The sequence below is a fragment of the Catharus ustulatus genome, chromosome 2 (genome assembly GCF_009819885.2).
Source record: "Catharus ustulatus isolate bCatUst1 chromosome 2, bCatUst1.pri.v2, whole genome shotgun sequence".
Taxonomy (NCBI): domain Eukaryota; kingdom Metazoa; phylum Chordata; class Aves; order Passeriformes; family Turdidae; genus Catharus; species Catharus ustulatus.
In genome coordinates, this window is record NC_046222.1 from 108,879,388 (window position 1) to 108,891,732 (window position 12,345).

The 12,345-nt window shown below is 42.1% G+C and overlaps 1 protein-coding gene and 1 non-coding gene across 6 annotated transcripts in view; one reads left to right on the forward strand and one right to left on the reverse strand.

Moving 5' to 3' along the window:
• Positions 1-430: 430 nt before the first annotated feature.
• On the reverse strand, positions 431-503 carry TRNAV-UAC. Its single transcript has one exon. It is a non-coding gene; the product is annotated as a tRNA-Val (tRNA).
• Positions 504-1,158: 655 nt separating this feature from the next.
• The window catches only part of PPEF1 (protein phosphatase with EF-hand domain 1), a 42,559-nt gene continuing 31,372 nt past the window's right edge, over positions 1,159-12,345 (forward strand). Inside the window, exons 1-2 of one of the 5 annotated variants that reach the window (XM_033051848.1) lie at positions 1,159-1,182; positions 10,294-10,480. In XM_033051848.1, coding sequence (XP_032907739.1) covers positions 10,417-10,480 — 64 coding nt within the window. In that variant the 5' untranslated portion in view covers positions 1,159-1,182; positions 10,294-10,416. Of the gene's footprint in view, positions 1,183-3,370; positions 3,395-4,847; positions 5,328-10,293; positions 10,481-12,345 lie in introns of those variants that run through there. The other 4 variants (XM_033051847.1, XM_033051846.2, XM_033051850.1 and 1 more) reach the window with 4 other exon arrangements.

The following is a 12,345-nucleotide window of genomic DNA, read 5'->3' on the forward strand; positions in this document are numbered from 1 at the left end:
CCCTGGGGCTGCAACGGGGCTGCAGACTCCGCCACTGCCTGGGAGCAGGCACAGGCTGCTGCTCCTATCACTGCCTCTGCTCTCTGTGCTCTCCTCCGAGGGAGCACGGTAACGTGGGGATTCCTCTCAGCGCTGCCAGCGAAAGGCTCCTCTTGCGGACGGGCGTTCCCTGCCGAGGTTACAGCCTGTGGAAGGGATCCCGTGTGACAGAGGGTCCCACTTGGGGCGCCTTCCTGCTCCCCTGGGAACAGCGCTCCGCCGCTGCCGCACGCAGAGCCCGCCCCTTCTTTAGCTGCTTATAAGGTTCCCTGTCTTGCGGAGGAAACAGCTAAACAGAATCACAACGCGTTAAAAGAAATTGTGGTGGGGGAGGTTGGGGGGGAACCAAAACAGCGCGAGCCAAGGGAGAAAAAAAGTAACTTTTTGGCGCTGGTTCCACTGGGGCTCGAACCCAGGACCTTCTGCGTGTAAAGCAGACGTGATAACCACTACACTATGGAACCGCCACGTACAACACCTCGTGCTGCACTGCTCCTATCGACGAGACTCTGGCTACGCCTCTCGCTCACTGTGAAGTTTGGAATTTTCTCTTTAATTGCTGGTTGATTAAAAACACATGTAGTAATTAAAAATGACCCTACTGAGTTTTCTGCCTTCCTGATAGCTACAGAGGGGCAGTGACGGGGGTAAATCAGCTCCAGGTGAGGCTCCTGTGCCGCTGCGTGCTGGGGCAGCGGCGGGCCCCGCTCCGCACACGGCGCACGGGAGCAGGTAACGACCCTGGGGGTGCGGGCCACGTTACAGGGAGCGCTCCCTCCCCCTGCGTGTACTCGGCACACGCATACCGAATGTGTTCGGTAAATCTTTGCCTTCAGCCGTGCGCTCCCAGCGCCATTGCCACTCGCCCAGCTGCGGGAAGGGGGAAGGACGTGTAGGTGATTTCCTCGGTGCAGGAGGCTGTTTGGTAAAGGACGTGTAGGTGATTTCCTCGGTGCAGGAGGCTGCTTGGCAAACACAAGGCAGTGAGAGGCAGCAGCGCCCGGCTCTTTCCGTCCCTGGGAGGACGCAGAGTTTGCAGCACAGAGGGCTCCCGCCGCCTCCGCGCCGCCGCCAGGGGGCGCCCCGCGCTCGCCCACCGCCTCAGGCCGCGCTCGGGCCCGGGGCCTGTGGGGAGACACCTCCGTGAGTGCTGCTTTGGTTATGTATCCATCCATTCATCCATCCATGCGCCTTCCTGTCACCCCTTACACCCCACAGTAATCGCCGTCTTCCCTCTATTATGTTTTACCCGATGTTTTGCACTACCTCAGTCCTCACCGTACTGTGCCTCGCCTCACATCTCACAGGGAGTGGCTCTTGGGAGCACAAATTAAGGCACCTGTGCTATGTTTGCAGGTTAAAAGTTACTATCAGAAGTTATTATTTGGACTATAAAAGGGAAGTTTGGGAGTTTTCAGAAGTGTGGTGCTTGTATTGTTCGTGACTAAATTGTTGATATGACTTTTGAAGCTAATCATATTTTGCTGAAGCAGCAAATTTATTTGCTCTAAAAGTTATATAGAAAATGTTGTCCTCTTTTCATTAAAAGCAGTTTAATAAGCATTAGATAATAATAGATATTAAGACAATTATTTCCACAGACTTGATGACTCTTTGCCATGTATGTGTTTGCACTTAATAGTTGATAGATTCCATTGTTTAAAAAACAATTTAAAATATTTTTAAGATCCTTTTACATACTGATTATTAGTGAGTGAGTCAAATCTGTGTGCTCTCCTGACCTGGAGAGCCTGGTTTGAACCAGGTCTCCTGATTTCAAGGCTTTACCCCTTTGGCAAAGGGACAGTCTGCCAGGCCTGAGGCATCAGGATCTGGGGTTTGCACTGTGTGCAGAGCTGCTGGTTCACCACACCGACAAAATGCACATAAAACTTTTGTTAGGCAATTCTTATACCCATTTCTTTTTCCTCATGCTGCTTTACTAAGATCTGTCAAACCTTGAGTGCTGTAGATGGATAGCTATCATTTCTATAAGCTCCAAGTGGAGGTTGAAGCTAATGTCAGGGAGGTAGAGTTGTACAAATTAGGTCATTAGTCACTGCTTCCCAGAATAATCTGCATTCATCTGATAATTTGGGAAACTTTCTTTAAAAAAAAATTGTTCTCATTTTTTACAGAGGGTATCCTGATGGTTTCATAGTGTTCTGGTCTAGTTTCTTGGTCTTCAGGAGCTTTGAGGCCCTACTGCTGCCTTTCTTTCACATTTCTGATTTGGTGTGCTTTTTGCCAAGGATGCTAGTTTTGATGTCTTTTATTCACCTTCTCACCTAGAGCTGTCAGTGGGGGAACATTTCTTTTTGTGTTCACACAAATTAACCTACTTCTTCTAATGTGTGAGCACACATTTCTGTCATCTCACTGACTGAGTCAGAGTTTAAATTTGTTCTGGACATTAATTTGTCTTCATTTTTTTCTATTAGTTTTTTTTTGGCCATACATGTTTCGCAGTCAAGGACTTTTCCCCTGGCTAGTACTTTAAAATACTTTGCTGGGTCATATAAAAATACTTCTTTAAGCTTGGTAGGGCAAGAGGAGGGAAACCATGGCCAGACCTTCTGGAGCACATTCCCTTCGACTATGATTATTTTCATCCTTTTTGAAAAAATATCAGTTACATCACTTTGTAGTGGGTGCTTCTGAGAAATAAGCCTGAAGCAGAATTTGAATTATGTATGTGGAATGCCTGCACGAAGACTTGCTCAGGAGGTTAATGTTTCCAAAGTATTTGGAAAACAGAATATGTGCTATTACATCAAGAAGGGCTGCTTTTAGAGGGATGCCCTGATTTCTACACTAGCACCATCACTGGGTTTTTTCTTGTCATGCTAGACTGCTCAATCATATATTGTCAGAATTTTTGGCCTACTTTCTGTTGCAGCTGTTGATGATAAAAGTCTATTCAGCATATTAAGTGTGTGAGAGATACATGACTGCTGAGCAAAAAAGCAGTAGTATGTGTGACCTTGTTAATGGGACTGGTATGTTCTCTTTGCCCTTTGTAGAAAGGAAAATGGTGTTGTCTCCTTGGACGTGAATAATTTGGAAAGGACATTTGTGTTTCCTCAAGTTGCATGTTATTGTGATCCCCACAAGTAACTGGAGAGGTGGCTCAGTCCAGCAACACTGACTCTTTATCAGGTTCCTTGGTCATGTCAGATCACTGAGACCGAGGACAAAGAAGACAAACAAAAGAAAACATGTCCTAAAGAACCTAACTGCTAAGGTTAACACTCTCCCCTGATCTTGGATGAAATGGATGGATTTATTGGCATTTGGAGCAAACCTCTCATTATGCGGAGATCTTGGTAAATGCCAATATAGATGAACTTATCAGGTACAGTAAATGGTTATAAATAATGTGTATCCCAAGAGTGCAGTGGAAAGAGGTTGTGATGTATTTTTGCTTGCATGCATTTTGGCAGAGCAATGTGATCATACATAAAAGATTAGCTGCTGTAACTCAGATCAGGGAAAGTGCATCCTGCCAGAAAAAACAAACATCAAAACTGTTCTGGGTCATGCAGAATTATTGCGCTTGGTATGCTTTCCATTTATTGTCTCATCTCACAGGAGAGGAACAGCTTTGAAAGTGGAAGCTTGTGTCTGGGACTCCTGAACCTCAGAGGACTAGCTCAGTCAATCCAATGCCTTCTGCTTTGCTGGTTTGGCATTTTCGATATCTTTTGCACCTTAATAACAGTCTGTTTCAAAAGGAGATTTGATCACTCTGTCCTTTGGAGTGATGGTTGATGCCTTTAGAACTGTCACCACACTGATGGCAAAAAATTTCTGAAAATAGCATGTTATGGTATTATTAGACCTTTGGGGATGGGCAGGAGCATGAAGGTATTACTTTGCCTCTGTTCTCAGAAATCTTTTGTTTCTATCCAGCCCTGGTGGGGCTCCATCATCTGGAGAGGCTTCAGAGCAAAGGCACAGTGATCTTCATCTTGTGCCTGTGCACATGGAGCTTTCTCCCACCACAGCATACTTTATAACCTGTGGTCCTCTTTGGACCCACAGGCCCTGCCCTGACCCCACAGAAATGGCTGCTGTGCTCTGTTCCGTCACTGCACAGCAGCAAGCAACCCCTCCCTGGATTTTGAAGTGGGGCAAAGGTGACCTGATGAGCATAAGTGCTGATGAGGACTGGGCCCAAGGCTGTAGTGGTGATATTACACTATCATGCTTCTACAGACACCTCTTAGTTTTGAGTGGTTTGGTGGGGTATTGTGTTTGAAATCACAGTGTCCCCATGCTGCCTGTGGAGCAGATTCCTCAGGGGCTGTTGTGTGAGCAGTGGGCAGTAACAAATCACCATGATGGCTCTGCCCTTCCCTAGGGATCCTGTGCAGTTACTGAGAGTCAAGGACCAGTGCGGCCAGGAGCTGGGTCAGATGTAGGATGTGCTCCAAGGGGTCAGGGTTCTATTTCAAATTGTGGCTTTCTGACCAGAGCAAGGCTGTGGTGTTCTCGGCTTCTCCAATCCCTTCCCTGCAGTCACACAAGGAGAAGACAAGCCAAAACGTGAACTGAGTCCACGGAACTCCAGTCACGTGTTTATGGTGAGAACATCTTCAAGCATGAAGAAACGAACTGAAGGCGTTAGCTTCCAACACAAGATCTGAGTGCTTCACACTTGTGCCATTATCTGGGTATGACTGAGTGGTTTGGAGAATACTTATATCACTTGCCTGCAGATGCAATGCCTTGTGGTAAATTCAGTATTTCTTTCCTTAAGGGCTTTCATAACCATGCCAGTCACATCAGATAACCAAATAACCTGGATAGCCTTATGTTTTTTTCCGGTGTGCTAGATCTGCTAAAATGCAAATCATTGCCTCAACACAGCAGAAAGGCCGAAAGAGATCATGTGACTTCAGATGTGAGGCAGATAACTTCAGCCCATCCCTTTCTCTGCCTGAGATTCAGGAGGCATGGTGACAAAAGAGCTCTTGAACACGGAAACAGCACAGCTGCAGGGCTGCAGCCATGAGCTTTCACATCAGGTTGGACGATGAAAACAGCATTTTCCCCTGACTGTTTCTGAAGAGCAGCATTCAAGAAATTTCCTCTTGGGAAGCTGTATAAATAGGTGGAGAGCAAGTGCATTGCAGCTCCTGAGCTCCAGAGCCCCAGAGAGAATTGGAGCACCTGTTCTGCAGAGCTGCACCCCTCAGGGGTTGCTTTCTCTTAAAAAAAGAGAATCTTCTAAAGGTACTCTTATACAAAAAATCTCGGTATTGCTGAAGCAAAAAGAAAAGAAGGTAATATCTGGGTGGGGTATATTTATATATATATGTATATATATATGTATTTAGCTCACTTTTAAAGAGCAAATTGGCAGATGTATGTGGCATTATTTATGATTTTACCATGAGAAAAATCATTGTGCTTCAAACTATAATGTTTGACCTGGACTGAATCAGTTTTCCAGAACTTCTGAGTACAGATGAGTTCAAATAGCATTGAGACTACTGTATTTCATGTATTTTTTATTTTAGGAAAAATAATTTTTATTATATTTTGAACCTTGTTCTGATGCTTAACTTAAATTTTAGGAAAACCACGCTGAAGCATAAATTTAATTTTTAAAGCGGCTCAGATTTCAACACATGTTTATTCTGAAAATTTGTTTTTTTCAGGATGTCATTAAGACCCTGCTCATTAACTGCAGGACAGTATGTGATCCAACTTTTTGCTTAAATGGTGTTAACTTTTATGCTCCAGTTGAGTTCAGTTTACTAGAACCAAATTTGCTGCAGAATTTTCAGTTTTCCCCTTGTTACCTAAAAGAATCTCCCCCTAGAGGTGTTTAACATTTCTGGAAAGTGATATGATGGGTTTGCTTATTCTTCAAGGTGTGAAAGAATGTGTACCCCATTTATCCACTTGTATTTGCTTCTCCTCCTCTTTTTAAAAAAAAAACTACCTAAAGTCTTGCTGTACATAAAATGAGGCTGCTTGCTTTGTTTGTTTATTTTCTGCACAAAAAGCAAAAAAAGAAATAAAAATGTAAATGTACCCCTTCTTGATTATAAATAACATGAACTGGTAATCTCCCACCATTTTTTCTACAGATTTTCTTCGGGTTTGCATGCAATCCCTGAGCTCAGGGATTGCTTGAATTATCTACATGTTCACACCTTTGCTACTCTTGTTTTTATTTCTTTTTGCAGCGCATTTTTTAGCTCAGGAGTATGAGTCCACCTTAAAACTTCATCCTATTCTTCATCCTCTTCTCTTTCAGGCTTTGCTGGCTTTCTGGTATCTTACTTACATTTGGCGAGCGCTCAACCTACTCATGCATCTCATTCCCTATTGATTCCTGGCCCCAACACTGACGTCTATCAACACGGCCACTTATAGCAATCATTCCATCAGCTCTATACTGAGCTTAGCCTTGCTTCTCTGAGCAGGCTGAAGAAATTATCTGTTAACAAAAACCCTTTCTCATTTCTGTCTTTCACATCTATATACTTACTCAAAGACACTTAATAGAAATGTTAGTTTGTTCCATGGATGTGAAACAATGGAGAACTAATCACATATTGATTTATCTATGTTTGATGTTCTCTTGGCAGATCAAATTCAGTGTTGGGGTCAAAATTACAGCTCCTTTGCTGTAACCAGGTTCCATTTCACTCTGCTAGTTGGCTGTGACCTCTTTATCCTACTTTCTGTAGGGTGGGTCTTTTAGCTAATGAAATCTTCCTCTCCAGATTGCCATCCTTGCCAATCCCAACAAGACAGTTTTGGAGATCTGTCCTTCTGCAGGTCCTGACCTGAGTGTTATGATTTAATGTCTGGGTTCTCTTCTCTAGGGTATTTTAGTCTTTCCAGCTTCATTCCCTCAGCAATGCACAGAAGCAAATCCATCACAAAAGCATGATGTGGCATATCTACATTCTCTGCAGTCCTAGTTTCCAAAGAAAAACAATTCTAAAGGAAATCTGTGAATCCCAGTAAAATAAAAATATTATAGTAATATGGCATCAATGGAAAGCCTCATTAGAAGCATCCATCCATCCATCTGATCTTTATGCAGAAAACTGTCTTGATCTCATTACCTCTCCATGGGCATGTACCACCTAAGATATGGGAGGAGATCATAGCTACCTGTTCACAAATACAATTGAGAAAAGGGGTGAGTAGTGAAAGGAGGCACATTGCTGGAGAGAGATGTTGAAACAATTCCATCCCAGTTAAAACAAAAGGAGGAGCATTTCATTTTTGTTTATCAAAGGTGAGAAACAAATGAAAAGAACAGAGGAGTAAGAATTTAAATCCTAGTGGCTCTTATTTTTATGGCTCCCATATCCTCAGGTTTAACCTACAGTTGTCTGACAGTAGCACAGCTCAAATAATTTTAAAAGGTAAGGTGTGCTTTAAAGGATGGCTGTCTGCCCAAAGACTCTGGTGTCTGATTTCATTAAAAGTCAGCTATAAATCTTTACAGGATTTTCATTTTCCTTGAGGCTGAGGCAACCTGGTCTTTTATGTGACTGACAAACTGGAGGCATGATTGATTTAGGGCAGCACCTATTACATCCAGACCAAATGATGCTGAGCCATATTCTCTGTAAATCAGGCTCTCAACAGCTCGGGTTCTCAACCCCAAATTTCAGAGCACTTGCTGGCATAACCTTCAGTGACTCCTGTCTAGGAAAGTGCAGCATGTGCCACTCTGGCTTAGCTTTGTGCATTCCATTGGCATGATTGCAAAGACATTTTATTTTGCTTCAGTGGATGGGTTGTGCTTTCAGTGCCTGTCTATCACAAAACTGTCTTTTTTGCTAAACTGAGAGAAATCTAGCAATTTTTAAAGTTATGTCTAAAAGTGGGGCAGATCACTGACTGGTAGAAATAGAATGCCTGCTTTTTAGTCAACATGACAGATTCTCTCTTAAAGGTAAATCAGTGGTATAATATTCCGAATATTAATACGGCATTTTATTTAAAATTCTCATCCAGCTGCCTTGTGTCTCTTGCAATACCTTGGTGAAAGCCCAGCTTTCAATTTCATCAGGCAACATTTGGGGGGAATTTTGTAATGGCAAATGATTCTTCACCAGGCACTGCTACTCTGTGTAGTAAATAGCTGACAGCAATTACTCTCCTGGCCTGGAGTCTGGGCATGCAGATTGGCAGTGGGGATGGCTCCAGAGCCACTTGAGAAGTTGTCGTGAAAAGGTGGTTGAATATTCGCTCTGTCCATTTTAGAATGCAGATATTTGGGACTGAAGGTGATGATTATTCCCCTGGACTAGCTCTTTGATAGCCAGATTTGACCTTTTTAGGAGGTTTAATGATATGATATATCTGCACAAGTTTTTCTCCAAGCTCTGAGTATATGTTTGAATCTTCATTTACTGTTGTCACAATAAAATTTCTGTCCCTATGACTCTATCTTTTAATTTCTTTGCTCAGGGAGGTTCTAGAAGTTCATGAGTTTAGAGGTGTGTGGAGGAGAGTGGTGATGACTGGGAGGAAAGCTGAAGTTGTTGAAAGCAGGGTGTGATCACTCAGCCCCTCCATTTCTTGGGTCAACACACTGTTTGCTGTCATTTGGAGAGAGCCCTGAGAGGTGTGATGGTTCTGTTTGGGGCTCCCACTTGCTGGGCACAGGCTGACCTGCCCTTTAATCAAGAGTCATGCTGCAGTAGAATTTAGATTGTAAGATCCATTTTGCCCTTAGTGCCAGTCTTCAGATTGCAATTCAGATCATGACTGGATTCTTTGAGATGGAGTAATGAAGGCTTGAGGTTCTTTTAAGAGGAAAAGTGAGGAGATGGTAACCTGGAGAACAAAAGTTGTTTGGAGAGAAGACAGATTTGAGCTATTAGTAATATCAATGCTGTATTTGATGTTGCCAAAGCCATTGATGGGCTCAAAGTTTATGCAAGAGCACTTTTTTTGGATTTCATGATAGCTCCTTCAGAGGGAAGTAAAGAAGTCTATCCTTTTTTCTTAAAATAATTACCCATAAGGAGTCAGACCCAGCTCAAGTGTAGGATACCCTTGTTTTGTGGGACCCTGAAAAAAAGTCCGAGAACTACAAAGAGTTGTGTTATATTAACAGGATAGAATATCATATATAATAAATATAAAAATCTGCACATACAGACCTACAACTATAAATGCTTTCTAATTAATGAACTTGAAAAATCACCTAGTTACGCATTTATGTTTTTTCTTTTCTATCCTTCTTTTATTTTGATTTCTGCTAGTAAAACCAAAGGAAAATAGTAGCTAAGAATTCATTTTTGTTTATTATTTTCTTCTTTGTTTTAAAACTCAAGTTAAAAGGAAAGTAATATCAATGAAACAAAACAACAGATAAAATAATTTAGATGTCAGATGTATCCCTGGAGACAGAGAGAGAGAGGGGTCAGTGTGATCATATAAGAAATCTTTAGCTAAAACAAAGCTCAGTATCTAAGAGCATCCGTGAATTTCTTGTTGCTTAGAAATTGATCCATTTTGTATCTCAGAGGAATTATATTCATTTGAATTTGTTGATTAGAGAATGTATTGCATTAGTGAATTATACTATTTAGTGAAGAGCTGAGCAAGTGCCAGGAGAAAAGCCCAAAAGACTTCACTTCAAAATGTATTTTGTTCATCTATTTAATGAAACAAAATCTTTTCCTTGGATTTTTTTTCAGCAGAAATGCAACAGAAAGTTGGATATTTTATTTAAATGAAATGTGATAATGAAGTGATTTGCTGTGGTGCTGTCTGTCCTGCTACATTTGGTGGTGGTGACACTGAGCAATGAAGTGATAAATGGGTTGGTAAGAATTTTCAAATCAATGGAGCATTAGGAGGATTGAGGGTTGGGGTTTTTTTAGCAATACTATCACATGTAATTTAAAATGTTTAAAATTCTGCAGTTCCAATTTTCAAATCATAAGAATGAAGAGTAATGTCTCTGTAGTCCCTTGTCTCTAGTAGTAAGGCTTTAAATAGCTATTTTTCATATAAGAAATTGCTGCTGCACATTAACATTAAGCTAACATATAAGGAGTAAACTATTCATGACTAAGTTAATTTCTCTTGTCTGCAAGTTGATAGTAATCAGATGTGAGGAAAAAAAACCCTAGTGTGGTCCAGTTTAGGTAGGATGTGCTGTACAATAATTTGTTACATGCTGAAGGTACTTCAGATTCTGTGTTGTCAAGTACCATTTTTTTTCTCCCTATCCCTTCTTTCCAATCTCATCCCTGTTAGGAATACTAGGAAGATCCCAGGAGCCCAAAGGAGTACACTCATCACTGAAAGAACAACACTGGAAATGTGTATAACACTAACAACTGACAGAAACATGCTTTGTATCAGCAGCAATTAAAACGGATGGGCAGCATCATTGGAACCATGGGGTGCAGCAGTTCTGTGGCTGACAGAAAGTCAGAGAATGGTGAGTGTTGCCTTTGTCTTCAGAGCAAGTGGTTTTTCTTTCTCTAACACCAGAAGAGGATTGCAAGGTAAAGTTTCCCCCTGCCCCCCCAAGTCCTGTTGTCAAAATACTTGTTCAGGGAAAATAATTTTCTTTTTAAAACTGTGATTAGCTTTTAGATCCTGACTGAGGTCAGGAAGCAGCTTTAGACCACCTCTAACGTTGACAGATTGGGTTGTAAAAGTTTCACAGCATCTGGGACAGAAGCTAAATTTCAGAGGTGTCTGTGCTCGCTCTGTCACTGGCAGAGAGTAAGGTATTGAGTGGGTTTTATGGCTTTTCACACCACAGGATTCCTGGGCAAACCGCCCCAATTTCCCTGCTGTTGTATGACCCCAGTTATGAAACAAGTGTAATAAAGCAGAGCCATTACAATGACTTCAAAATCAGTTTTCTGGCCTACCAAGTGCCTGGCCTGACATTGTCCCTGACAATTACTGAGGCCATCAGTTCAAAGTCTCCACAGGGCCTGGTTAAATGTTCAATTAAACTAATGCATCATCACCCTCCTTTTAATCATACCCCACCTTGGTATGAACTCAGTAGTCTTGCACAGGCAGGTGAGTTCCAGGATTCACTCAAGCAAGTATGTTCCAGGATTCACTTTTGTTCAGACCCTTTGTGTTCTCTTTCAAGATTTTTCATTAAAGCATAATTTATTGGTCAGCAGAGAGCCATGTTACATGGTACTGTGCATAGTCTTAGGACATTATTATGCTGAACAGGCATGGTTGAAAAGGCAGGCTCTTTCTGGCTATCAAGCCAGAACATAAGTCACAGGAAGTTGGTGACTAAGAAGCAGGAGCACTTAGTCATGGCTACAGGGATTTCAACTGACTGGTTTGAGAGCAGCCCTCAACTTTGTGTATGCTACTACAAAGCAGCATCAGTGCTGTATCACAGCAGTGAAAGTAGAATGGAATCATCCAGACTGCCAGACCTACCTGTAACTGGGAGGCAGCTCTTCCTCTTTGGGTTTGCAGACCTTGCAAGACCTTGGGGATGTGCTACTTGTGAATATTTCTGAGTGTGTAAAAGCTTGGAGTGGGCATGAGGAGCTGTACTCTTTCTTGGTCAACAGCCATCAATACACATTGATGTGGGGCTTAGGATTTTGTGTGTTTGATGAACTCTGTTTTGTTTTCTGGAGTTGCTGGATAGTTTTCTTTCTGCTCTTGAACAGTAGTCAAGTGATGCTGAACCATCATTCTATCTGCCAGCCTGAGGCTGTACATTTCTCTAATGCATTAATAACATGAATTTAACTGATACTTGTTGGTGTAGAGACCTTCTGCAACTGATAACAATTTCTTTTAGAGATGCAGTTTAGCCTAGTGTGAAAATGATGTTCTGATTCATTCCGGAGAATAACAGTGCTGTAATAAGTACAATTAAACAGAAAAAAAAGACAGGAAACATTCTGTTAGATTTGCAACATTAACCATAGGGATTGATATGTATCTGTCTTATGTGATAGCAATGGAACTGTGCCACGTTAAGTGCTCAGGACCATTAAGCAACCCAGGGGGCTTTAATGGGAAGTTTAATGACTCTGATGCTGGAAATCTCTTTCTGTGCTGGTGGTTGTGCTTTGCCCCTTAGGTACTCTTCAAAACATAAATGTTGGTGACAGCCTTGCTGTAATGTGTCAGGCTTTCAGGTCTGTAGTGGTGGGGACTTCCAGAAAGGACAGAAAATAAGAGAGATCTGAGACTTTATGCAGGGTCTGAAGAATGCTCTTAGTGATATAAGGATTACATTTCCTTCAGGCAGGCGGATTTTTCTAGGATGGATGCAATATCTACAGGATGGGAGTCTTTCTGGAT